The sequence below is a fragment of the Pituophis catenifer genome, unplaced genomic scaffold, assembly GCF_029215685.1.
Source record: "Pituophis catenifer annectens isolate HBS135680 unplaced genomic scaffold, rPitCat1.0.hap2 SCAF_16, whole genome shotgun sequence".
NCBI lineage: Eukaryota > Metazoa > Chordata > Lepidosauria > Squamata > Colubridae > Pituophis > Pituophis catenifer.
In genome coordinates this window covers 9,560,761-9,588,758 of record NW_027256896.1, presented here as the reverse complement: position 1 = coordinate 9,588,758, position 27,998 = coordinate 9,560,761, and the positions used below count along the sequence as shown (strand labels likewise).

The 27,998-nt window shown below is 48.0% G+C and overlaps 1 protein-coding gene across 1 annotated transcript; it reads right to left on the bottom strand.

Annotated features, from left to right (window-relative positions):
• Nucleotides 1-413: 413 nt before the first annotated feature.
• Nucleotides 414-27,967, bottom strand: STUB1 (STIP1 homology and U-box containing protein 1). Its single transcript, XM_070955199.1, has 7 exons — nt 27,655-27,967; nt 13,508-13,706; nt 8,754-8,919; nt 7,199-7,289; nt 4,172-4,228; nt 2,766-2,882; nt 414-1,580 (listed from the first exon to the last, which is right to left on the bottom strand). Exons 1-7 carry the CDS (start codon nt 27,880-27,882, stop codon nt 1,455-1,457), a joined length of 984 nt encoding a protein of 327 aa, XP_070811300.1. The 5' UTR covers nt 27,883-27,967; the 3' UTR covers nt 414-1,454.
• Nucleotides 27,968-27,998: the final 31 nt, after the last annotated feature.

Here is a 27,998-nt window from a genome sequence, read left to right as displayed (position 1 = left end):
TGTTGGCGAACGTATGGTATGCGTGCCAGAGGTGGCAGTCAGAGTCCTCTCTGTGGGCAAGTGCGCCATTGCCAACTGCTGTTTTGCTTTCCGGCACGCCAGCCAGCTGGTCTCCATGGGCAGAGCGCCAGAAAACACCCTGAAAACAGCCAAAAAACCAGGCCATTTTCAGGCCATTTTTGTTGCCATTTTCAGGCCATTTTTGGCCGTTTTTCGGGCCAACGTGTGCAAACATTCTGTCCAGCTGATCTTCAGGTTTCCGGCATATGTGCATGCACACGCATTCCGGTTTGGGCACTTGGGTGCCGAAAAGATTCGCCATCACTGACATCGGCTGATTTTCCCATTTGTCTTCCCTCAGAGGGAAAACTCTCAATCGATAGCCTCAAAAAAAACTGCAAACTATGCTGTGATGATTGAAGTAGGGAAGGGGAGGGGAGAAGTTTAATTCAAAACCAACCCGAAAACATAAAACTTTTTTTTTTGAGTACTATAATAAATCAAAACAAACTACCCAGAAAGGAACCGTGGGGCTCCAGCTCTCTTCTCCCCCCTTCTTCCCTCAATACAATTTTTCTGCCAGCTGGGCAGACCGTTTCTCCCCGAATTCCAGTCCACTTGGAGAAAAGACGAAATAATGAACCATCTCTCTTCGCCCCCTCCCTGATGCGCCCCCAAATCGGTGGCCGTTTATTTACAGAGAAGCAGATGCGGAACTTCGGGCTCTTCTTGAACAGGCAGGAAAATGGCGGTCGAGAAGGAAAACTTTGTACAGGTAAAGAGGTCAGGAAAAGAAGCAACGGCTGGAGGGGTTTCCTGGAAGGTAAGGTGGGTGAGTGGGGGGGCCGGATCCAGTCTTTACTCCACGGAGAGGCCAGGTCCTTTGCGAGGGCCGGTGGCATGGGGAGGAAGGCGTGCCGAGCAAGGGAGGGCGAAGGGATCTGGGTGGAAGTGGGAAGGGTGTGCTAACGGTGTGCTACCAAAGTCAGGTGGGCTTGGGATAAAGTGGCCCTTACGAAGCCCGGGAAAAGGTTAACTCGTCGAGCCTTGAGCTTCTGCGATGGGAACATCTTCCATTCCTGTCTGGATCAAAGCTGAGGTCTCCTTGTTGCCCGGAAGGAGATATCCGGCTCAGAAGAAGACCACAGCAACCAAGAAGCTACTCCACCTGTATCAAGATCAAAGGCCGAGGTCTCCTCGTTGCCCGGAAGGAGATCCGGCTCAGAAGACCACGGAAGCCATGGAGCTACCCCGCCCTCCTGCCTACTGGAGGAGGGAAGGGGAGCCAATCCCCAACTCGGCCGAGCCAGGCGGGCGAAGAAAGGGGAAAAGGGGGAAGATGCTAAGGCATGGGAGTGGCCCAGTGGGCAGTCTGGCGCGGTCCAGAGAGGGGGAGGCCTTCTTGGTCGCCGTAGCAGCTGGAGGTGCCCAGGAGCATTCCCCTCCTTCGCAGGTCAGTAATCTTCCACCCAGCCGTTTTCGGATATGAAGGCGTCGATCACCTCTTTCATGGCCAGATTTGGGATCAGCTGGTCCTGGGTCAGCGGACTTCGAGTCACGGGGTCAAAATGGCCGACCCGCTAGGGAGGATACAGAAGAGGAGATTGTGTGGGGTGGGGGTGGGGTAGAGAAGCCAGAGGAGCGGATTATTTTCAGGCCAGGGATGGCCTCAATAACCACAGCAAGGCCACCCAAACCATATTCCACTGGAACTTTAAAGGCGGTTAAAGACAATACATCATGCTGGCTGGGGAATTCTGGGAGCTGAAGTCCATACATCTTAGAATTGCTGGGGTTGAGAAGCCCTGTTCTAAACCTGGCTGAGACCAATAAGCTGCTTAGGAAAACCAGTTTGAACGGTGGGAAAACCACTCGGGCACAGAAAGCCTCAAATCCTTCATCATTCGCATCACTCAGTCCACTCCCCCCCTCCACTGCAGCCTCCAGCCTCTTCCTCAAAAAAGGTTGCCGATCTTTAAGGACCTACCAGAGGCCAAGGAAAGATCTCTGGCCACAATGTTGTGGCCAGCAGAGCTGGCAGCCGATTTGGACAGTGAGGAGGTTGGGGAGGAAAATGGGCCAATCCTGGAGTCTGGGGAAGGCTCTGATGAGGGCTCTGCATCGGAGGCAGAGAGGGAGCCAGGGCCGTCTGACAGTTGTCAGCTGCCTTCGGAGTCAGACATCAGTGAGGCAGACAAACAGCTGGAGCCTGTTCCCAGTGTGCGCATGCACAGAGTTGCCAGATGAAGGGAACAGCTAAAGAACAAGGGGCGACTTGGGAGTAAGGCCACAGGTGGACGATGAATGGCCCCTCCCAGAGGGAATAAAAGAGAAGAGAAAAAGGAGGGGAGTTTGCAGGAGACAATTAGTTCGCTTAATTGGTTCGTGACTCTCCGAGACTCCTGGCCAAGTTTTGAAGATATCGGCCTGGCAGCTCTCCAAGCCAGATAAGGTCTGTGACTGTGAATTCTCCCTTGGAAGACTTTGCTGGCTGTGAATGAGAGAAATTCACAGTAACTTAATAAAAAGGGTTTTTTGCTGGGACAAGGAGTCTGCTTCCTGCTCTTGGGAAGCCTAGGTCAGAACACACAAGATATTGTGGCCAGAGATCCATATGTATTCTGAACCAGGCTTCGGCCCTATGAACCAGCTCCAGATTTGGGATTCTCAGCTCCAGATTTGGGATTTGTAGTTCATCCTGACATTTATTCTATGACTTGGGATTCCTGTTCCTCCTCCTAGGGCAGCCAACCTGCCTCATTTACCTGCAGGTGCTCTTCAATGTCCTTCCGGTCATAGGTGATCCCACTCGGCGTAATGCAAGGCTCCCGCATCAGTTCGAAGCTGATCTTCCCGCACAGATAATCCGGGATGTCCCGTTTCTGGCCCCCAAAGGAGAGAATATTACTCGGTATTTCTAACTCAGCATCGAGCTTCTAAATTGCAGGTTCTTCATCATTTTCCTATTCTTTATTTTTTTATTTTTTTTTATTTTTTATTATTATAACATAAAATGACATTACAAGACATACGACGTTTATATATATACTCTCTTAACAGCTATTTCGTGATGATCTTCTTCTAATATTTACATTTCCCCCCTTATCCCTTTATATTATTCCAGTTTCTTCTTGTCCCCTTCTCTTTTAATTACAGTGTATTTATTAAGACTCATATTAACTTTATATTTTTTATACCTTAACATATTCATTCTTTCCTTTTTTTACATTTCACCCCTATTTTTCTTCTCCGTTATTCCTATTCTCCAGTCACTTATACCATTTGTGCCAGATGATACAATATTCCGAATCCTCTTTTTCTTTAAGATGTTTTGTTAATTTATCCATCTCGGCATACTCTAAAGTTTTAAAATTAAAGAATGGCTAGAGAAAATAACAGAAACAACTATGAGAGGAAAACCACAGACATTCTTATTAGGGATATTTACTGAAAAATACACCAAGGAAATAAAATATTTGATCTTACGTATTATAACAGCTGCCCGTATAGTATACGCTCAAAATTGGAAAAAAGAAAATGTACCAACAGAAGAAGAGTTGATTAAAAAAAACAAAAAAAAAAAAACCCATCGTTTTCCTTTTCTAAGGATGGCTCAAGAGTATTATTAGATTTCCTTCCTTCCATCCATCCATCCATCCATCCATCCATCCATCCATCCATCCATCCAGGGGTGGAATTGAAAAATTTTAGCAACCGGTTCTCTGCCCAATTGCTGGGTGGGCGTGGCCATGGGGGTACTCGGCCTCCTGCACCACGGGGTGGGGGTGGGGTGGCTTTTTGTTCTCCCCAGGCTCTGGAGGCTTTCCTCAAGTCTCTGGGAGGGCAAACACAGGCCTGTTTCCAGACTTCCACATGGCCCATTTTTCACCCTCCCAGAGCCTCCGCGTGGGCCCTGCACTTACCTCGCATCCAAAACGGGCCGTGTGGAGACTCCTGGGAGGGTTGAGGCAGGGTGGGTGGGGCCAGCCAGTCCTTGCAACTACCAGTTCGGCGAACCGGATGTAAAATTAGTATCTGGCTTGCCCGAACCGGCTGAATCCCACACCTGCATCCATCCATCCATCCATCCATCCATCCATCCATCCATCCATCCATCCACGATGGATGGCAAAACAAATCCAAATAAATTCAATACATAAACAAAACTGACCTTCCTCTTCTCATCCACCTGGGAGAAGAGTTCGTCCATGTCTGCTAGATATTTTTCCTGAAAGAGAAATTGGATCCTTTCGTTACCATGGCCACCAAAAAAACACAGAAGAAGTCTTGGATGGCTTTCAAAGAGGAGTGAACAGATTCCTGGAGGTCTATCTGCCTAGAAGAAGCCATGTTACCTCTGGGCTGAGGGCCAAATATCCATTGTAGGGAAAGAACCTCTGTAGAGATTCTCAGTCATCCAGGTCATGCTTGTCCCAAAGATGCTTTTTCACAAGGCAACTGGACTTTCTGTTTTTTCTTTTGAAGACGTTTCTCTTCTCATCCAAGAAGCTTCTTCAGGTCTGACAGGATAGTGGGGAGTGGAAGGATTGATATTCCTTGCAGGCAGCTGGTCATTTGCATCCTTTTAGAGTCAATGTCCCTCTGTGTCCTCAGGGTCACCTGAGTGATGCTCCTGGTTCCTATAGTCTGCAATTTTCCCTCTCTGGAAATCCCTTCCTACTCCCACACCATTCCAAGGGTGTTAATCCCAAATTGTATAGCTAAACGTTTGTAGAGATTCTCAGCCATCCAGGTCATGGTTGTCCCAAAGGTGCTTTTTTTAGGAGGTGACTGGACTCTCTTTTTTCTTTTGAAGACGTTTCGCTTCTCATCCAAGAAGCTTTTTCAGCTCTGATATCCTGTCAGAGCTGAAGAAGTTTCTTGGATGAGAAGCGAAACGTCTTTGAAAGAGAAAAAAAACAACAAGGAAATCCAGTTGCCTCCTGAAAAAAAGCACCTTTGGGAGCCAAATGGAGGGCTACCTTGAGAAGCAGCGGAGTCCTCTGGCTACATAACAAGTACGGTTGAATGGGTTTCTAAAAGATCAGATATCTTTGGAGATCGAGGTCAGGAAGAATGTGCATGGCTTTGGAACTGTCAACCCAGATTAGAAAAAAACAACAACACTTCAAGAAGACTAGATCTTGACTCTGTTGAGATAAGCCAGGGGTCTGCAACCTTAAACACTCAAAGAGCCATTTGGACCCATTTTCCACAGAAAAGAAAACACCGGGAGCCACAAAACCTGGGTGGGCGTGGCCAACTCACTTCCACCAGTCACATGATTCCCTAGCCACGCCTACCTATCCGGTCATTAGGGCAGAGAACTGGTTGTCAAAAAACACTGGGAACCACAAAACCCTTTTGACATCTCTCTCTTCCCCCTCCTTCCCTCCCTCCCTCCCCTTCTCTCTGTCTCTCTCTGTCTCTACCCTGGCTACTTCTCCATCCCCTGCCGTTGCCCTTACCTTCTCAGGTCAGGCAAGGAGTGACTGGGAGGGGAGGGCGAGGCCAGCCAGTGGTGGGATCATCCGACAAAGAACCACAGCAGAGGGCCCAAAGAGCCGCATGCAGCTCCGGAGCCGCAGGTTGCTGACACCCGAGATAAGCTATCACAAGTCTTGCCAACATATTTGTGGTTTTCTTCTTCTCCCTCCGATACTCCAGGGAGTCAGAGAAGAGGCAACCAAAATCTCTTTCTCCTTCTTTAAGACTTAAGGAATGTTTTTTCCCCTCTGTTTTCTTAACGGTTGGTGGATATTTGCCTCAAGGCCTCTCTCACTTTTCTCTCCAAGGACATCTCTGAACCAAACACATCCCAAACTGCACCTCCAAGAACAGAACAATCTTGGCAGCCTGAAGATGCGTGGACTTCAACTCCCAGGATTCTCCAGCCAGCATGATGTCTTGCCTTTAAGGTAAAAGCTAAAGGTTCCCCTCGCACATATGTGCTAGTCGTTCCTGACTCTAGGGGGCGGTGCTCTTCTCTGTTTCAAAGCCGAAGAGCCAGCGCTGTCCGAAGACGTCTCAGTGGTCATGTGGCCGGCATGACTCAACGCCAAAGGCACAAGGAACACTGTTCCCTTCCCACCAAAGGTGGTCCCTATTTTTCTACTTGCATTTTTTTTACGTGCTTTTGAACTGCTAGGTTGGCAGAAGCTGGGACAAGTAATGGGAGCTCATCCCGTTATGCGGCACTAGGGATTTGAACTGCTGAACTGCCGACCTTTCGATTGACAAGATCAGTGTCTCAGCCACTGATCCACTGCATCCCTTGATAGTTCAATTCAATTCAATCAAGTCTCTTTGATTGCTTATTTGTACCCTATGACTATCATTAAGTGTTGTAAGTGTTGTACTTTATGATTCTTGACGAATGTATCTTGTCTTTTGATGTAGACCGAGAGCATATGCACCAAGACAAATTCCTTGTGTGTCCAATCACACTTGGCCAATAAAGAATTCTATTCTATTCTATTCTATTCTATTCTATTCTATTCTATTCTATTCTATTCTATTCTATTCTATTCTATTCTATTCCATTCCATTCCATTCCATTCCATTCCATTCCATTCCATTCCATTCCATTTTTCCCAAACGCCATCACTCTGCTAAACAAATAATTCCCTCAACACTATCAAACTATTCACTAAGTCTGCACTACTATTAATCTTCTCATCGTTCCCATCACCCATCTCCTCCCACTTATGATTGTATGACTGTAACCTTGTTGCTTGGATCCTTATGATTTATACTGACTGTTTCCTAGTATGATTTGATTGCTTATTTGTACCCTATGACTATCATTAAGTGTTGTACCTTATGATTCTTGACTAATATATCTTTTCTTTTATGTACACTGAGAGCATCTCCACCAAAGACAAATTCCTTGTGTGTTGTCCAATCACACTTGGCCAATAAAGAATTCAATTCTATTCTATTTTTTTTGAAAAGGCATCAGCTTTTGCGACTTGCTTCTAGCTTTGTTGGAAGAAGAGACAGCCAACTTACTAACGTTGACGCCTTCTCATAAGGTCCACCTTTGGCCAACACAACACAAATGGTGCCGTCAAGGACAGGGAACATGGTCTGTGCATCCCACCAGGGGACCAGAGAAGATGCCCCACAGCTTGGCTTGCTTCTGACCCTCATTCAATGCCGTGGAGGAGCAGGACAAAGGCCAATAAGGGGTCCTTACGTGTTTGGCTTTGATGTTGGCCAACTGTGTCCGGCTCCGGTTTTCATCCATGTTCTCCTGCTCCTGGGCCCGTTGGCATTCGTCGAGTTCCCTGAAAGAGAAGCAAAGTGTGGAGAGGGTGTGAGGGGAGGAGAGGACATCTGGCTCACTCAGAAGAGAGCTTCTTCTGTCATGGCGCTTTCTGCCCTTTGGAACATCACTTCCTCTGGAGATCAGATTTGTTCCAACCTTATGTTGTGGCCCATCAGTGGCCTGTGCAGCTAGTAGCTGATTCCAACAGCGAGGAGGCTGGTGTGGTGCTGCTCTAGCAGCCTGTGCAGCTGGCGCTCGAGTCAGACAGTGAGGAGGCTGGAGAAGATGTGGTGCCAGAGGCAGGGATTCAGGCAGGGCCTTCATAAGCTCCCATAAGTGAAGAGGACGAAGAGGAGGAGCCTCTTCTCGATGCACGGGCGCGCAGAGCTGCCAAAAGGCAGGAGTGGCTCCTCAGGAGGAGGTCTCCTCGAGAGTAAGGCTTGGGGCTAATGAGTCACTCCCTTAGCCTATTTAAGGAGGAACGCCGACTGAAGCAATTTGCAAGGAACAACTTCGTTCACTCTCCTTCGTGCCTCGATCTTAGTTCTCTGCAAATTGCTTCTGGGCTTTCTGCCAACCATAGTAAGATTAAGATTATTTATTCTTTGGATTCTTGTAGGCTGTTAAGAAAGTTAATTAACAGCCTTTCTTTGGAAAAAAAAATTATTTAATTTAGTAAAACTAAGGTTTGTACAGACTTTGTGTGTGCTGCATTCTTTGGGGTCCATAGCTGGGGCAGAACACATGGTTGTTTTTCACACTTATGACCATCTTAAGGGCCAGGAGGTAAGGGTCAGTGGAATTCAAAAGCAGTTGAACTTGGATCGTTTGTGGCAACTTAAGGATTCCAGGCTGATGACTCGCTTAACTCCGCCTCCCAATTCTGCTTGCTCTTCTACAAAGCTTGCGAGATGGGCGGGCTTAAGGAAAGGATGGGCGCAAGTCTCCTTTAAGAATCACTGGTCATCAGGTCTTCTCCAAGGGTGGGGTGCTGGGGGTTCGCAGGGGTTCGGGAGAACCTCTAGCTAAGATTCTGTGCAGTTCGGAGAACCCCCAAATCCCACTCCTGGCTGGCCCCGCCCACCCCTCCCCTCCCAGGAGTCCCCACATGTCCCGTTTTGGATGCAGGTAAGTGCAGGGCGCGCCCGGAGGCTGGGGGAGGATGAAAAACGGGCCTACCAGAAGTTCGGGAAGGCCTGAAACGGGCCCGTTTCTGGCCTCCAGAGGGCTCGAGGAAAGCCTCCGGAGTCTGGGGAGGGCAAAACCGCCCCCTGTCCACTGTAGTGCAGGAGGCCAACTAGGCCACGCCCACCCTGGCCACGCCCACCCAGCAACCGGGCAGAGAATCCCTTGCTAAAATTTTTGAAGCTCCCCCTCTGGTCTTCTCCCACCTAGAACTAGATCCACGCCTTCTCCCAGAGTCTTTCCATCCACGCCCCCCCCCACACACCGATCCTCTTTCCCCCCCCCATCTCCCGCCTACCTCTCCTTCTCCGCCATGATGAGCTTGGTGAGATAAGCGTGCAACTCGTTCTCCTGGTTGATCCGCTTCTCCTCAATGTTATTCCAACGTTTCTTCTTGGCGATGCGCAGGGCGCTCGGAATGTCGTCCCCAAAGTTCAGCCGCTGCTCTTTGGCTAAGTTGTGGGCTGAAAATGCAACAACAACAACAACAAAAAGCATGGATTGAATTGCAACGTCAAGAACAGGAGCGGTAAAACAAGTTCTCTGAAATCTAAATCTTATGGCATCTCACCGCCCACTCTGCCTCACCGTCTCATGTTCAGCTCAAGTTTTCAATCCCCGCTTGACAGATGCAGCTCCTTTTCAGTTTAGGCTGCTCTCCCCGGTCTGACATGTCCCAGAGGGGAACTGCCATGTGCCCCAGCCAGCTTATGACTACCCAACCCATCTTGGGGCAGCAGGGTCAGGAAGAAGGAAACCCATAAGCAGCAGCTATGTGAGTCAGACACGTGTAGAAAATCCACAAAGTTCCGAATTTCGCCCTTCAAGGGCCTGCCTCCTCTTCTCCGGGGTCTTCTGAACAGTTTCAGAAAAGAGTTTTCAGCAACCAAGAATCAGGGTTCGAGAGAGGGGTTTTGTTTTGTTTTGTTTTTTGAATGAAAAGCAGAGTTGAGAATTTAGAGTCCATGAAACATTATTGAATTTGAATTTGGAAAGTCAATATGTAACGCATTGTATGATTCAATGGGCAAAGAACTTTGGATATAATGGAAGAACATATGGATGAAAGGTTTAATATTTACCCTAAATTACAATTTAAAAGAAAATGTTTGTAAGTATTGTCCAAAGGTCTTTCTCTCTCTCTCTCAGTATCTCTCTCTGTCTCTCTCTGTCTCTGTCTGACTCTCCCTGTGTCTGTCTCTGTCTCTCTCTCTCGGTCTCTCTCTCTGTCTCTGTCTCTCTGTCTCAGTCTCTCTCTCTTGGTCTCTCTGTCTCTGTCTCTCTATCTCTGTCTCAGTCTCTCTCTCTCGGTCTCTCTGTCTCTGTCTCTCTCTCGGTCTCTGTCTCTCTCTCCTGGTCTCTCTGTCTGTGTCTCAGTCTCTCTCTCTCTCCCTCTTGGCCTCTCTCTCTGTCTCTCTATCTCTGTCTCAGTCTCTCTCTCTCGGTCTCTCTGTCTCTGTCTCTCTCTCGGTCTCTGTCTCTCTCTCCTGGTCTCTCTGTCTGTGTCTCAGTCTCTCTCTCTCTCCCTCTTGGCCTCTCTCTCTGTCTCTCTATCTCTGTCTCAATCTCTCTCTCTCGGTCTCTCGGTCTCTGTCTTTCTCTCTCTCGGTCAGTCTTGGTCTCTCTCTCTCTCTCCCTCTTGGCCTCTCTCTCTGCCTCTCTCTCTCTCTCCCCCCCACCCCACTTCTGGGAGGAGGTTTCGAAGTATTTCCAGCAGGACTACCAGATTCTGTAACACCTTTGTTCCCTATATGCCCTCCGTCTGATAAACTCGCAAGATTCGTTTTTCTACGCCATGTACATGTATATATCCGAACTAGACTGTGTTGTTCCTCCGTGTCAAATAATATATGTGGGTACACGCAGATTTATTTTGTCTTGTTTATGTGGTGTATATTGCAGGTGATGAGTGACCCTTTGAGAGCTTTGTGCAACGAAATTTCATTTTAACGTATGTCGATCATACTTTCAAAGTGACAATCAAGTTATTGTATTTTGCACCTCAACAATTTTCCACTTAATGTTTTTAATGAGAATGGTAACTTTTGAGCAGCTGCACAAAACAGAGAAAGGCGGACCGTCCCCGAGGGTCCAGGGGTGTTATGAACAATGCAAGCTAATCCCTCGCCCATTCTTTTCGGCTGTGGGTTGCTGACTCGTTTTTAAAGCGTATTTGCAAATCAGCTGGAGTCTGTAACCGTGCTTGGCTCTAACACACCTCTCTAATCAAAGCAAGTCCCCAGAACACATTTTCCAGTTAACATGTTTTTTTTTTTTTTTTTTTTAAAAGGCAGCTGCTTTTGCGACTTGCTTCTAGCTTTGTTGGAAGAAGAGACAGCCATCCTGCTAACGTTGACGCCATCTCTTAAGGCCCACCTTTGGCCAACAAAACACAAATGATGCCCATTCAAGGACAGGGAACATGCTCAGTGCATCCCACCAGGGGACCAGAGAAGATGCTCCACAGCTTGGCTTGTTTCTGACCCTCATGCAATGCCATGGAGGGGCAGGACAAAGGCCAACAAGGGCTTTGATGTTGGCCAACTGTGCCCGGCTTCGATCCAGAACTTGGCTCCTGCAGGAGTAATTGGCGTAACCCAAATAAGCATTTTTTTTTTTTCTGAACCCAAAACTAGACTCAGGAGACCGACCCTAAGGCAGTGGTGAAATCCAAATTTTTTTTACTACCAGTTCTGTGGGCAAGGTGTAGATTGGTGGGCGTGGCAGGGGAAGGATACTGCAAAATCTCCATTCCCTCCCCACTCCAGGGGAAGGATATTGCAAAATCCCCATTCCCTCCCCACTCCTGGGGGAAGGATACTGCAAAATCCCCATTCCCTCCCCACTCCTGGGGGAAGGATACTGCAAAATCCCCATTCCCTCCCCACTCCTGGAAGTAAGATGCTGCAAAATCTCCATTCCCAACCCACTCCAGGGAAAGGATACTACAAAATCTCCATTCCCACCCCACTCCTGGGGGAAGGATACTGCAAAATCCCCATTCTCTCCCCACTCCTGGGGGAAGGGTATTGCCAAATCTCCACTCCCACCCCACTCTGGGGCCAGCCAGAGGTGGTATTTGCCGGTTCACCGAACTACTCAAAATTTTCGCTACCGGTTCTCCAGAACCTGTGAGAACCTGCTGGATTTCACCCCTGCCCTTAAGACAGTGTTCCCCAACCTTAACCATTTTAAGATGGGGGGGGGACTTCAAAATCCAGAATACCCCGGGCAGCCTTCTCCAATTTCAATTTCAACTCACTTTTTCTGATTTTTCTCACCCCCACCCTCCAAAACGCTTTCTCGTCATTATTTAGGAAAGCGGTTTCCAATCTTAATTTTGATCGACTGGCCTCTCTTGATTTTACTGTACATAATTAAAGGGCGAAAGAATATGAAACATAAATATAAAATATACTTGTAATTAGAGGGGACGGAGCTCCCTTTAATTGACTGCAATATTTTCATTGGCTCTTGTATCCCTTTGTTATTGCCGTTTTACTATCTCCGGCTACATCAGCTTGAATGTTTCTTTCATTTTTATGTTACTTTCGGAGGGAAAATCAGCTTGCAAATGAATGGGACTGTTTCACAAACGGAGACATAAGGAATGTGACCTTGGAGCTCACAGCAGCCTGTGGTAAGTTTTATCGGAACGTTCTCATGCCAACCTCTGAATCTCAAGATGTCAATATTTCTTTTAGCTAAGACCATTGTTCTCTGTGGATCATAGAAGGCCAGGAAGTGAGGTCTATTACGACTGATAAATATGTATGCAGGCACCACTTTTTTGTCCTTTCTGAAATGTATAAAGATGAGGGCATCTTTTTGTCTTGGGGGGCGGGGTGTCTCGCGTTTTGATGCCGCTCTTTTTCAATTCCTTTAACCTTTTAATAGTAAGAGATAATAAATGAATACACTTTCCCCCCCAGTACGAAATTGTCTTTTGTATTCATTATTTTTTCTTTCCTATCAGCCATAAAATGTATAAAATGAAAGCAAACGCCAGTCACTGATAGCGCCGATGATGAATTGTCTCTGGACAAGATGTACAAATCAATCAATTGAAAAGTTATCTATGAAACATTGGAAAGAAAAACAGTGTATGCATGTATGTATGTATGTATGTATGTATGTATGTATGTATGTATGTATATATATATATATATCTGCAAAAAATTAAAATCTCGGGTGTTTTCCCGCGTCATGTTAAATAAGTTAGTTAAAATGTTTAAAATTCTGGTTAAAATCCTAGCTTAAAATCTTCCAAAAATCCTTACAGAGCACTTTGCAAGGTCCTTTAAAAGCTTAGCTAAAATCCTACCAGTACCTTAAAAGTTTTTCTTTCTAGGTTGTGAGCCTGTCGAAACGTTGCTAGAAAGAAAAACTTTTAAGGTACTGGTAGGATTTTAGCTAAGGTTTTAAAGGACCTTGCAGAGTGCTCTGGAAGGATTTTTGGAAGATTTTAAGCTAGGATTTTAACCAGAATTTTAAACATTTTAACTAATTTATTTAACATGACACGGGAAAACACCCAAGATTTTAATTTTTTGCATATACATACCCGCGAAAATTTAAGAAGACAATATATATATATATATATATATGTTTTTCTTCTAGCCAGGTTTCCCCTACGTAACCAAGTTTTTTGTAGTCGGTTCTGGGCTTTTTTCCTTTCTAACACCTAGCAAGCTCTAACTGCTAGGTGGGAGACCTAAATAGATCCATTTCTAGCTCGTTTGCTTTCATCAGTAGGCCACACCCATATCTTATGTATCCTCCCTGTAAAGGTACAGTATCAATTTTCTTACTTCTTCGTAGGGTTTATGTGTGTTTTTCTTCTAGCCAGGTTTTCCCTACGTAACCAAGGTTTTTTGTAGCTCCAGCTCAGTAGAATCACATCTACTCGGTTCTGGGCTTTTTTCTTTTCTAAGAAAATTCTTTTAATATATATATATATATATATATATTGAAGTCCACACCTCTTAAAAGTTGCCAGAGTTGAGACATAGGATACCCAGAGATCTCCCCCCACCCACCCACCCCGCTCACCTCTTTGAAGGTTAGCAATGGCCTCGTCGTAATTCTCCATCTCCAGCTGACACTGTCCCAGGAAGAAATGGGCCTTCACTGACTGGCCATCCAACTCCAGGGCGTGCTTGCAGTCGGCCAGGGCCTTGTCGTGCTGTTGCATTTTTAGGTAACATAAGGCGCGGTTGGTGTAGTAGACGGCGACCAAGGGATTGCGGTTCTGCAGGGAGGGGGGAGAAAGCGGTAGCAGGAGGTTCAGGATACCGATCGAAGGAGAACCTGGACCAGGCAGGGTTGAACGGTGGAGTCCTCGGGGGGCTCCGCTGAGCTCGGTGGTTTTCTTGCAAGACGCTTGCATACAAAATGAGAGTAAGGCCCCCACTCCCTTCTACCAATAATGCCATTACCTAGTTGGGTAATGAAAGGTCTGCGAGAAAACAACCAAGCTCAGAGAGTACCAAAGACCCCACAAACCTCCTCTTCCTCTCCTTCCTCTTCTCTCCTTACTCCTCCATTCCACAAACCCCACTCCCTTCTAACACTGATGTTGTTACCTAGTTGGGTAATGAAACGTCTGAGAAAACAACAGAGTTCAGAGAGCACCAAAGTCCCCACAGTCCCCACTCTTCCTCTCCTTCCCCATCTTTTCTTCCTCCTCCTCCTGCACTCCACAAACTCCACTCCCTTCTAACACTGATGCTGTTACCTAGTTGGATAATGAAATGTCTGCGAGAAAACAACAGAGTTCAGAGAGCATCAAGGTCCCCCACTTCTCTTCTTCCTCCTCCTCTTCTCTTCCTCCTCCTCCTCCCCTTCTCTTCCTCCTCCTCCACTCCACAAACCCCACTCCCTTCTAGCACTGATCTTAGTGCCTAGTTGGGTAATTAAATGTCTGCAGCAAAACAACCGAGTTCAGAGAGCACCAAGGACCTCACAGTTCACCTCTTCCTCTCCTCCTCCCTCTTTTCCTCTTCCTCCTCTACTCTGCAAACCACACTCCCTCCTAGCACTGATGTCATCATGTAGTTGGGTAATGAAACAACCAAGAAAACCACCAAGCTCAGAGGCCACCAAGGACCCCACAGATTCAAGATAGCTGTCTGAAAACGCTATGCTTAGTTTACAAAAATCCTCCCAGTCCCAACGATCTGCACTGGGGGTCAGTAGGATGACAGAGGATGATTTTGACTTAACCTGTTAGGGGTCTGGGGGGGCATGTAAAGCCCTGGGACCCCCAAAACCTTAATGCCTCCCCCCAAATGTCAACGCTGGAATTGATCTGCCCTAGAACCGTAACAGGAGAAATCCTGAATACACTGAGGGGTGTATTAATTGCCACCAAGGTGGATAAAAATCAATGATTTTTTAAAAAAAATCAAAAAAATCAGATTTTTTTAATTTAAATCGGATTTTTTTTATTTAAATTGGATTTTTTTTATTTTTATCGAATTAATTTTAATAAAAAACTTTTGGGGTAAAAATCTATCGTAAGATAGTTTTCTACGTAAGATACATAAATAATTTAGTTTATTCAGCATGAAATGGAGCTTAGCTATGTAGCGTGAGGTTGTATATTATATTAACTTGTATATTAATTGTATATTAATGTATATTAACTTGTGTTCGCTGTCCTGAGTCCTTCGGGAGAATGGCGGCATATAAATACATGTAATAAATAAATAAATAAATAAATAATATATTCTGCAACACTGGGACTATCGGTGAGTCAACAGTGGGTCAAAGGAGTAGCAGAGATGACAGTTGCTCTTTAAAAATTATGATTTAAATCGAGTTGATTTAAATCAAGCGTTTTTACTAGTGATTTAAATCGTGATTTAAATCAACTCGATTTAAATCAAATCCACCTTGATTGCCACATCATTTCGCAAAATAAATCAAACCATCCACATTTTGATGTCAAGAGCCTTGGTGGCACAGTGGACTAAACTGCTGCTGTTAAATAGCACTTAGCTGCCAACTGCCTGCAATTACTGCGAGTTCAAATCTCACCAGGCTCAAGGTTGACTCAGCCTTCCATCCTTTCGAGGTAGGTAAAATGAGGACCCGGTTTGTGGGGGCAATAAGCTGACTTTGTATAAATATACAAAAGCATGAAGGCAATTGCTTAACGCATTGTAAGCCCCCCTGAGTCTCCGGAGAAGGGCGGCATATATAAATCGAATAAATAAATAAATAAATAAATAAATAAATAAATAAATAAATAAATAAATAATAAATAGTCTCTTCATTTCCATTTGCATTCTGCAGCATCCTTCCCAGGTATTCCAAATTCAAGCCCCCCCTCCCCCCGTTTTAAAAAGGGCCCAATCATAAAATGGTCACGAATTCATCCAAAAACAGGTAGTTTTTGGATGAAAAAAACTACCTGTTTTTGGATGTTTTTGAAACCCCCCCAACATATCTGAGCCGGCCATGATCCCAGTTCTTTAGCCGAAGGAATTTTTTTTAAAAAAAATTGCAAAATAAAAGCAGCAAAAATATCCTTAAGCAGCAGGCATAATTATTTTCCAAATGTTCCAAAAAGTTTATCATATACACACACAGAGAGAGACACAAATATATTATATTTCACAGTTAATCCTTGCAACAAGGCCAGCTTTTTCCACGCTGTTGCTAAAGTCTGAACTTTCGAGCCTGCCTCTCCAGCTGCAAAAGGAGTTCTGGGCAGCCCTCCAGAGTTTAAAAGCAAGACGTTAACCCAACATTAGGCAAGTTGTGGAATACAGTCGCCCTCGGGGAAACAGTTTAAATAAAAGGCACAAATCCCCATTACACTTTTTACAACCCCTGAAGGGGATGCGATGTGGGGTGGGATATTATCTCGTTTTTTTAACGTTCAGGTGATCCTCGACTTTACCAACCCCACAACGGAGGCCAAAATTTCTGCTTAGTTTTGTAAGCGAGACCTCTGTTTAAGTGAGTTTTGCCTCACCTTACCACAGGGAGGAATGCTCCCGGTTCAGACCGGATCGCCTGATCCGGTAGCAATGGCGGCGGAGAACCGGTAGCAAAAATCCCTGCCCCCCCACCCCCCACCATGCCCAGCTGAGCTACACGATCATCAGAGGCTTTTTTTTTTTACTTTTAAAAACATTTTTTCTACCACCTCTTCCGACGAAAAAATGCTTTTAAAAGTAAAAAAAAAAAGAAAAGCCTCTGATGATCGCGCGGCTCAGCTGGGATCGTCAGAGGCTTTTCAAAGCATTTTTTTCTGCAACCTCTTGGCCGAAGAAGTGGTAAAAAAAATGCTTTGAAAAGTCTCTGACGATCCCAGCTGAGTTGCCTGATCGGCAGAGGCTTTTCAAAGCATTAGAAAAAATGCTTTGAAAAGTAAAAAAAAAAAAAAAAAAAGTTGGCCACACCCACCGTCACATTACAACCCTCCCCCCCTCAAGCCATGCCCACAGAACTGGTGGTAACAAATTTTACATTTCACCCCTGTCTTACCACCTTTCTTGCCCCAGGATTGAGTGAAATTACTGCATTAGTTAAGGAAGTCACCTAATTGTTAAGTGAATCCGGCTTCCCCATCGACTTGGCTGGTGAGGAGGTCGCAAGAGGGATTGCGTGACACGCCCCCCCCCCCCCCCCCAGGACTCTGCAACTTGTCATAAATACGAGTCGGTGGCCAAGCGTCTGAATTTTTGACCGTGAGGGAATGCTGCAACGTTCGTTAAGTGGGAAGAACGGTAGTAAGTCACTTTTTTCAGTGCTGTTGCAACTTTATTATTTTTATTATTTTTATTTTTTTCTTTCAAAACAAAAACAAACGAAAACTTTCCATTTTGCAACAGTTCCGTATCGGTATATATCCACATTTTGTGTTCCCCCCACCCCTCCCAACTACCTATTCACATATTTATTTTTGTGGTTCCCTTATTTCTTATATATTTATAAATACTATTCCTTACTTATTATACAAACTATTGTATCCATATATTACTTTACACGTGATATATATTTAATATTATTTTATTAATACTTCCTAATTTCTAGATCATCTCTATTATGAACATATCTTTTCTTTTATGTACACTGAGAGCATATGCGCCAAGACAAATTCCTTGTGTGTCCAATCACACTTGGCCAATAAAAAATTCTATTCTATTCTATTCTATTCTATTCTATTCTATTCTATTCTATTCTATTCTATTCTATTCTATTCTATTCTATTCTACTCTACTCCACTCTACTCCACTCTACTCCACTCTACTCCACTCTACTCCACTCCACTCCATTCCATTCCATTCCTATTCTGCATTCTATTCTATTCTGTTCTGTTCTATTCCATTCCTATTCCCATTCCCATCCCATCCCATTCCTATTCTGCATTCTATTCTATTCCATTCCATTCCTATTCCATTCCATTCCATTCTGCATTTCTATTCTATTCTATTCTATTCTATTCTATTCTATTCTATTCTATTCTATTCTATTCTATTCTATTCTATTCTATTCTATTCTTCTATTCTATTCTATTCTATTTTTTGTTTGTTATTCCTGTCCTCTGGCCGTTTGTACCATTTCTCCCATATTAAGCAATATTCCATTTCATCTTTTCCTTTTATTCCTTTCGTCAATTTGTCCATCTCCGCTCAGTGCCATTGCAAACTTTATACGGTCACTAAACGAACTCTTGTTAAGTGGAGGACTACCTGGATTGTCGTTTCCTTTAACTTGTCAAGTAGTTTGGGGACGTCGCTTTGGGGGTTGGTGAGGAGGCTTGGAATCCGATAAGACGAGAAATAAGGTACAGTGCTCCTGAATCTGGAGGCTCTGAGGGTCGCTTCCCAGATCTAAACTTCGCCCGATCCCATTAATTTCCAGCTGCAAAGTTTTCCATCCATCCCAGATGTGCCGGGGAGGTGGGCGGGATGCCTCCGTACAGTCTGCCTTGAGGAACCTGAGTGTGCGGCTTTTGGAAGGCACATCGGGAGCCGCATAATTTGCACCCGCGGAAGATGAATCACATCCCATCCAGCGCCCGGATATCTCATAATTTCTCATTTGTCACAGGGCTGACGCAACGAAGCCTCCTCAGCCAGGAGCCTGGAGGGGCGTCTGGATCCCCGTTTTAATTTGACTTTGGCTGAGTCACTTCCCCCATTCCCATGGACACACGGACCTCACAGGGCTGTTGTGAAGGTTACGGGCAGGCTCCCACGACAGGCTAAAAGAAAGCAAGGGGTCTCCAAAGCTAGCAAGTTTTAAGACTTGCGGCCTTCAACTCCCAGAATTCCTCAGCCGGCTGGGCTGAGGAATTCTGGGAGTTGAAGTCCAGGTTGGAGACACACACACCCCCGGGGTAAAGCAAAGCGCAAGTCAGTCCTTTGCAATGAATGCGGTGAACCTGGTCACTGATTTTAAGCCATCTTGTGGACTTGATTTGTTTGCCTGAGAAAGCTTGTTGAAACAAATCATGTTTAAGTCTACTGCACGAACCTGTGCCAGGGTGAAATCTCACAGAATCTATGCAATCCTAGGCTGGAAGGGAACTCAGAGGTCTTCTAGACCAGGGGTCCCCAACCTTTCACCACAGCCACTCAGTCTTGGAGGGGTTGAGTCTGAGCCTATTTCTCCCCATCCAGACCCGCACGGCCTCCAGGCAGCGAGACATCACACCAAGGGCATCGTTGGGGTGGTCTGGGGTAGAGATGTACAGCTGAGTATCATCAGCGTACGGGTGGACTCTCACCCCAAAACCACGGATGATCTCACCCAGCGGCTTCACATAAACGTTGAACAGAAGGGGCGAGAGGACCGACCCCTGCGGCACTCCCCATGCGAGGCGCCTCGAAGTCGACCTCTGCTCCCGTCAACACAAATTGCGAGCGGTCGGAGAGGAAGGAGGAGAACCACCGCAAAACGGTGCCCCCTATTCCTAACCCCCTCAACCGCTGCAGCATGATACCATGGTCGATGGTATCAAAAGCCGCTGAGAGATCTAACAGAACCAGGACAGAGGAACAACCCCTGTCCCGAGCCCTCCAGAGATCATCCACCGACGCGACCGATGCCGTTTCTGTGCTGTACCCCTGCCTGAAGCCCGACTGGTACGGGTCCAGATAGATAGCTTCATCTAGGTGCCCGGGCAGTTGTCGTGCCACCACACTCTCAGCAACTTTCACCACAAAACGAAGGTTGGAGACCGGACGGTAGTTGGCTAATTCAGCTGGGTCCAGGGAAGGCTTCTTGAGGAGGGGCCTCACCACCGCCTCTTTCAAGGCAGCGGGAAAGGCACCCTCACTCAGAGAAGCACTTATAATCCCCTGGAGCCAGCCTCGTGTAACCTCCTGGGAGGCCAGTACCAACCAGGAGGGACGCGGGTCCAATAAACACGTGGCGGCACTAATCCTACCCAGAACCCTGTCCACATCCTCGGGAGCCACAGGATCAAACTCCTCCCAGATAATGTTCTCAAGACCTACCCTCGTCTCCTCCCCCTCACTCACCCAGTCGGAGTCCAAGCCTTCCCTTCATTCCCAAGCAATGAAGCATTCACAAAGAAACAAGTTGATTAATTGTCCCAACTGTCAGGAAATCCCTCTTTATTTCCAGGTTGGATCTTCTGAAGAACTTCTACCCCGTTGCTTCTTGTCCTGCTTTTAGATGTTATAGAGCAGGGATGGGTAACCTTTTGGCTGTCATGTGGGGGCAGCGCGGGGGGGTTGCGTGCGTACGTGCCCACACCCAGAATTCAATGCACCCCATCCCGTGTATGCACGTGGGACCCCCCCACGCTCCCCCCACTTTTGGCACGTGATGGCATGGTGGGCCTGCTAGGCCCATTTTTTGCCCTACCCAGGCTCCAGAGGCTTTCTAGGGGCCTGGGGAGGGCGAAAACAGCCTTCCCCCTCCCCCTGAGGCCCTCTGGAGGCCGGAAACAGCCCGTTTCCCAATGTCCGGTGGGCCCGGAAGGCTGGAAAGAAAATCAGGTGCCTGGTACGCGGATATGCGCTGGAGCTGAGCTAGGGCAACGCTTGGCCTGCCCACAGATATGGCTCCGTATGCCACCTGTGTCACACGTGCCATAGGTTCGCCATCACGGTTATAGAGAATAAATTAACCCCCTTCTTCCTTGTGATACCCCTCAAGTACTGCAAGACATGAGCCTGGATAGCTCTGCAGACAAGGCACTGCAATTTAACACCAGCTGCCTGCAATTAAAGTAAGTTCGAATCTCGCCAGGCTCAAGGTTGACTCAGCCTTCCATCCTTTCTAAGGTAGGTAAAATGAGGACCCAGTTTGTGGGGGCAATAAGCTGACTTTGTATAAATATACAAAAGGATGAAGGCTATTGCTTAACACACTGTAAGCCGCCCTGAGTCTCCGGAGAAGGGCGGCATATAAATAAATAAATAAATAAAAAAGACAGCTATCGTGTCTCCCCTGAGCCTTCCCTTCATTAGGCTAAACATACCTATTCCCCTTATCTATTCATCGTATGTTTTAGCCTCCAGACACCTGATCTTGTGGCCATCAACCAGAATTTCTTGGGGTTAAGACATAAATAAACTTCCTGTGAAGTTTCCGAAAGATGCCCTAATTAATTCATGAGCCTTGAGCCAAACTTCAAAAGAAATACAGTCATTTATTAGGAGCACCATTTCGGCAATATTCGGATGCAGTTAGAACTAATCCCACATAGATTTACGTTCCCCTATGACCCTGTCTCTCCCCTCCGCTCTGGCCATGTCATAAATCACATTCTCCAATTAACCACTTTGGCAGGCTGTGAAACCTAACACCCTCCTTCTGATTGCGGTCAGGAAGAATGTATGGAATGCACTTCAGTTAGGGAAATCAATCAGCTCTATCAGTTCTCCCTCCCTCCTGCTCATGGCAACTTGAAAGCTTTGCAAGTTGACACTTCCCCCAGCATGGCGGCTGTACAGGATACTTAATCTAACAGAATAACAGAACAAATAACAGAGTTGGAAGGGACCTTGGAGGTCTTCTAGTCCAACCTCCTGCTCAAGCAAGAGAACCTATACCAGTGATGGTTAACCTTTTTGGTGCCAAGGGCCCAAAACTCACGTGTGACTCACATAAATGCACGTACGGGTGCCTGAACCCCTAAAATGCGATACGAGCACCCCCGTGCATGCGCCCTGTCCCCCACATGCATGCGTGTCCCCCGTGCATGCACCGCCTCCCCACCCGCGCACATGCGCCCTGCATCCCCCATGCCCTGTTTTGGCTTTCAGGTTGGTGCAGGCGGCTTTCCAGGCCCAAAATGGGGCATGGGGGGGGCGTGCACACGAATCCCCCCAAATGCAATGCGAGCGCCCCCTGCACATGCGCCCTGCCCCCCATGCATGCACCCCACCCCCTGCTCATGCACGGCAGAGACCCGAAGACCAGCTGGCTGGTGGAGGCGTGTGCGCATGCGGGGGAGAGCTGGGCTGGGGCAACAGCTGGTGTGCCCATAGAGAGGGCTCTGTGTGCCACCTGTGGCACGCGTGCCATAGGTTTGCCATCACGGACCTATACTATTTCAGATAAGTGACTGTCTAGACCAGTGATGGCTAACCATTTTGCCATTGAGTGCCAAAAGTGGGGGGAGCGGGAGGGGTCGTGCGCACGCCAGCCCACACCCATAATTCTATTTGCACCCCCACCCCCGCACATGCGGTCATGCCCCCCCACGCGACCCACGCTTTTGGCACACGATGGCACAGTGGGGCACCGGACTTCCGGTGGAACCGGAAGTCGGGAAACGGGCCATTTCCGGCCTCTGGAGGGCCTCCGGGGGGGGTGGGGAAGGCCGTGTTTGCCCTCCCCAGGCTCCTAGAAAGGCTCTGGAGCCTGGGGAGAGTGAAAAATGGGCCTTCCTCACCCCCCCGGAGGCTGGAAACAGCATGTTTCCTGACTTCTGGTGGGCCCAGAAGGCCTGTAAATCAGCTGGCCGGTGCACACATGCGCACCGGAGCTCAGCTCGCGTGCCCACCAATATGGTTCCATGTGCCACAGGTGGCACGCGTACCATAGGTTCGCCATCACGGGTCTAGACTCTCCTTAAAAACATCCAGTGATGGGGCATCCACAACTTCTGAAGCCATTACACCGATTAATTGTTCTAACCGTCAGGAAATTTACGATTTAGCCTCCAGACTCCTGGTCTTGTGGCCTTCAACCAGAACTTCTTGGGGTCAAGACACAAAAAAACCTCCCACAGCATGGTGGTGTTAGTTGCAAAGTCGTGTCCGACCCATCGCGACCTTATGGACAACATTCTTCCAGGCCTTCCTGACCTCTACCATCCCCCGGAATCCATTTAAGCTCACACCGACTGCTTCAGTGACTCCATCCAGCCACTTCCTTCTCTGCCGTCCCCTTCTTCTTTTGCCCTCCATCGTTCCCAACAAGATACAAGGTGGCTGTACAAGTTATTTAATCTAACAGAATAACGGAACAGAATAGCAGAGTTGGAAGGTACCTTGGAGGTCTTCTAGTCCAACCCCCTGCTCAGACAGGAGACCCCAATACCATTTCAGACAAATAGTTATCCAATCTCTTCTTAAAAACTTCCAGTGTTGGAGCATTCACAACTTCTGCAGGCAAGTTGTTCCACTGATTTCTCTTTGCTTCTCTCCTAGATTAGTTTTCATTCATTGCTTCTTGTCCTGCCTTCAGGTGCTTTGGAGAATAAATCGACCCCCTCTTTTTTGAGGCAGACCCTCAAGTACTGGAAGACAGTTATTATGTCTTCCTTAAGCCTTCCCCTCATTAGGCTAAATCAGGGATCAGCAACCTGCAGCTCTGGAGCCACATGTGGCTCTTTCACCCCTCTGCTGCAGCTCCCCGTCACTCAAAATATGCGTCACAACCGCCAACGTGCAACATCCGCCACTCATGCGATTTATTGAGCTTTTCAACTCCCGGTAGGCCAACCGTGGATAAATCTTAGAAACGAAAAATTTCAGAAGAAAACAGAACATTGAATTCAACTACATAGGCTAGTTTTGTGGCCGCTCAAGAAATAGGCACGGGAAGGGTTTTTGTGACTCCCGGTGTTTTCTTTTCTGTGGGAAACGGGTCCAAATGGCTCTTTGAGTGTTTTTTTTTTTTTTTTTTAATTTGATTTATATGCCGCTCTTCTCCGGAGACTCAGGGCGGCTTGCAATGCGTTAAGCAATAGCCTTCATACTTTTGTATATTTATACAAAGTCAGCTTATTGCCCCCACAAACTGGGTCCTCATTTAACCTACCTTAGAAAGGATGGAAGGCTGAGTCAACCTTGAGCCTGGTAAGATTCGAACCTGCAGAAATTGCAGGCAGCTGTGTTAATAACAGGGTGCATTAAACCACTGTACTACCAAGGCTCCTTTAAGGTTTAAGGTTTAAGGTTGCCGACCCCTGGGCTAAACGTACCTAGTTCCCTTACCTATTCAACGTATGATTTAGCCTCCAGTCCTCTGGTCTTATGGCCATCAACCAGAATTTCTTGGGTTTAAGACATAAATAAACTCCCAGCAGTATTTCGTATTCATACAAGACACTTAATCTAGTTTTTGTGGAGGTTATCCTTGATTTACTATTTGTTTAGCAACTGTTCAAAATTACAACACTGAACAAAAGAGACTTAGGATCGATCCCATCGCAGCATCCCGACAGTCACATGATCAAAATTTGGGTACTTAAAACAGAGAGGTGTTTACGAGGGTTGCAATATCCCCGAGTCACATAATCATCATTTTATAATTACTAGGTTTGTCTTGCTTTGTTTGTTTGTTTGATTGCGTTTACATTAATTTATTACATTTGCAAGCTTCCCAGCTGGGCTTCTGACAAGCGAAGTCAATGGGGGTAAGCCAGACTGGCTTCACAACCGTGGGGAAAAAAAGCTTGCAAAATGAGGTCCGGCTCACTTAACAACCCCCCTGCTTAGCTTTGTGGCCGTAAGTCAAGGACTACCTGTATTATTCTACACTACATTTAACTCATTTTGGGAACCTTTAATCCCCAGACCTCCGTTCATACATATCACAGGTGAAGTCACCAAGGTGAGCATCAGCTGTTTGTTCACCGACAGCGATCAGGTTCTGCACGTCATCCAGCTCGGTCATAAAATTGTGCGTGCACACCTCTCCAGCTGCACATTTTTTTTTTTTTTAAAAAAGGGGGGGAATAGGATATAAACAGCGGATCAGAGCAAGTTCCTTCCTTCTGGCTCTTTGCTCAGCTCAGACCCCAATTCTTTCTGTCCCCGGAGCTCAGGACCACCCATTCACCCACCCTTTTCTGTCACTCTAACGCAATGTTTTTCTCAAACCCTGGGAACTTGGAAGAGGTGTGGACTTCAACTCCCAGAGTTCCCCCAGCCAGCCTAGCAACCAGCATACCTGGCTGAGGAACTCTGGGAGTTGAAGTCCACACCTCTTCCAAGTTCCCACGGTTGAGAAAACACCGCTCCAGCACAGAGGTTTTCAAACTTGGCAGCTTGTAAGACTTGTGGACTTCAACCCCCAGAGTTCCCCCAGCCAGCCTAGCAACCAGCATAGCTGGCTGGGGAACTCTGGGAGTTGAAGTCCACACCTCTTTAAGTTCCCACGGTTGAGAAAACACCGCTCCAGCACAGAGGTTTTCAAACTTGGCAGCTTGTAAGACTTGTGGACTTCAACTCCCAGAATTCTCCAGCCAGCTATGCTGGTTGCTATGCTGGCTGGAGAATTCTGGGAGTTGAAGTCCACAAGTCTTACAAGCTGCCAAGTTTGGGGACCCCTGCTTCTAGCCCCATAAGACCACCCCAAACTCACCTTGATCAGCGTCAACCAGTCCCAGCCCATCTGTCCCCGTCCAGAAAAATAGAGGTTCAAGAGAGGTCTTGCCCAGGTGAGCCTTCCCTTGCCTTCCCCTATCCACACCTGCCAGCTCTCTGTACATGCTCAGTTGCCTTCCCTTAATTGCAAGGACCCTGTCAGGTGACTGCAGCAAAATTAATTAGCAGCATCCTCTCCCTGTTTGCCACCTCATTTTTCCGCCCTGGGGCCAAAGTTGTCCTGCACTCTGTACATGTTTATAAACACTCTCGGCTCACGGTCCTGGGGGGAGGAGGAAACTGGACCCCCTTTCCTTTGCCTTTCCACCTTAGGAAGGCCTGCACTCTGCTTGCGCTCAGAGGACCCCTCTTCCTTTGCTCGGGAGAGGAAAACCAACCTCCTTACAACGTTGCCATTCTGTCCGCACGGGTAGTCCTCGACTTACGACCATGATCGAGGCCAAATTTTTCCGTTTCCAAGCGAGACATTGGTTGAGTGAGTTTTGCCCCGTTTTATGACATTCCTTGCCAAAGTCGTTAAGCGAATCGTTGCAGTTAATTAAGTAAGTAACCTGGTTGTTAAATGGAATCTGGCTTCCCTATGGACTTTGCTTGTCAGAAGGTGATCCCCGGGGACACGGCAGCCGTCATAAGTATGAGTCAGTTGCCGAGCATCTGAATTTTGATCACTTGATGCCGCAACGGTCGTTAAGTGTGAAAAACGGTCACAAGTCACTTTTTTTTCAGGGACATTGTCACTTCGAGAGGCCACTAAATGGACTCTTGTAAGCCTCTAGGACTACCTGTACAGAAAGCGGCAATGCAGACATGTGGCTGACCTCCAAAAGGAGGAGGAGTGGCATTCTGTTTGTCCTCAGAGGTACCCTCTCCTTCCCACACATAAACCCGAAACCCAACATGCCTGGCACCCAATGCACTGTGGCCCCTGCTCAGAGGCCCTCTTGCTACCCTCCAAGTATCACTACCCAAACTCTCCCTCTCCAGCACTCTCTGCCTATGCTCAGAGGCCCCCTTCTCCTCTGCAACCCTAACATTACAAAACCCAGCCTGTCTGCAGGTTCCTTCCTCCTCCTCCCCTGCAACCACCCCACCCGGGGCCGACCGACCTACCCAACTCTGCCTGTGCTCAGAGGCACTCTCTCCTTCCCACACACAAACACGCAAAGCCTTGCATCCGATGCACTTTGGCCCTGCTCATAAGGCATCCTTTTTCTGGGTGTGGGGGAGTGCACTTTATGGGGGGGGGGGAAACCTTTACTTCCCTCCAGGTATCACTACCCGAACTCTCCATCTCCAGTGCTCTCTGCCTATGCTCAGAGGCCCCCTTCCCCTCTGCAACCCCCCCCTTCCTACCCTAACATTATAGAACCCTGCCTGTCTGCGTCTTCCTCCCTCCTCCTCTGCAACCACCCCACCAGGGGCCGACCGACCTACCCAACTCTGCCCATGCTCAGGGGTCCCCTTCCCCTCCGCAGCCCCCACTTCCTTCCTACCCTAATGTTACAAAACCCGACCTGTCTGCGTCTTCCTTCCTCCCCTGCAACCTCCCCCCAAGGCCGATCTACCCACCCAACTCTGCCCATGCTCAGGGGTCCCCTTCCCCTCCGCAGCCCCCCTTCCCTCCTACCCTAACGTTACAAAACCCGACCTGTTTGCGTCTTCCTTCCTTCCTCCTCTGCAACCCCCCCCCCCCCCGGACCAATCTACCCACCCAACTCTGCCCATGCTCAGAGGTCCTCTTCCCCCACCACAACCCACCACCACCACCTTTCTTCCTACCCTAAGGTTACAAAACCCTGCGTCTTCCTTCCTACCTCCTCTGCAACCACCCCACCAGGGGCCGGCTGACCTACCCAACTCTGCCCATGCTCAGAGGCCCCCTTCCCCTCCGCAGCCCCCCACCCATCCATCCACCCACCTTCCTTCCTGCCCTAACATTACAAAACCCGGCCTGTCTGCAGCTTCTTTCCTCCTCTGCAACCACCCCACCCGGGCCGACCTATCCACCCAACTCTGCCCATGCTCAAAGGCACTCTCTCCTTCCTTCCACACATACACACACACACTCTGCCCATACTCAGAGACACTCTTTCCTTCCTTCTCCCCCCCCACACACACACTCTGCCCATGCTCAGAGGCACTCCTTCCTTCCTTCCTTCCTTCCACACACACACACTCTGCTCATGCTCAGAGGCACTCCTTCCTTCCTTCCACACACACACACACACACACACTCTGCTCATGCTCAGAGGCACTCCTTCCTTCCTTCCTTCCTTACACACACACACACACACACACACACACTGCCCACGCCCAGAGACCCCCTCGCCCCTTCCCCACCCGGGCCCTCCTCCTCCGACTCACGATGGCCCGTCCGTAGCAGGCGGCGGCCTCGGGGTACTTGCGGCCGACGAAGAGCCGGTTGCCCTGCTCCTTGTACTCCTGGGCGCTGCGGGTCTTCTCCGGGCTGCCTCCGCCGACGCCCCCGACGCCTCCTCCCCCGCCGATGCCGCCTCCGACGCCCGCCTCGCCTCCGCCGGGCAGCCCCGCGCCGCCCTCCTTCTTCTCCTTCTTCTCCTCCTTCCCCTTCATCCCGCCGCCGCCGCCCAGGCAGAAGCAGCCGCCGCCGCCCCCGGAGGAGCCCGGCGGGCACCGCTCGCCCCGGCCCCGACGCACCGCCACAGCCCGGCCCGGGCCCCGCTCGCCCG

Coding starts and splice junctions, on each gene's coding strand:
- STUB1 (XM_070955199.1), bottom strand. CDS start 27,882: ATGAAGGGGAAGGAGGAGAAGAAGGAGAAGAAGGAGGGCGGCGCGGGG. Junction 7,290..8,753: donor ATCATGGCGGAGAAGGAGAG/GTAGGCGGGAGA, acceptor CTTCTCTTTCAG/GGAACTCGACGAATGCCAAC. Junction 2,883..4,171: donor AGGTGGATGAGAAGAGGAAG/GTCAGTTTTGTT, acceptor TTTGGGGGCCAG/AAACGGGACATCCCGGATTA.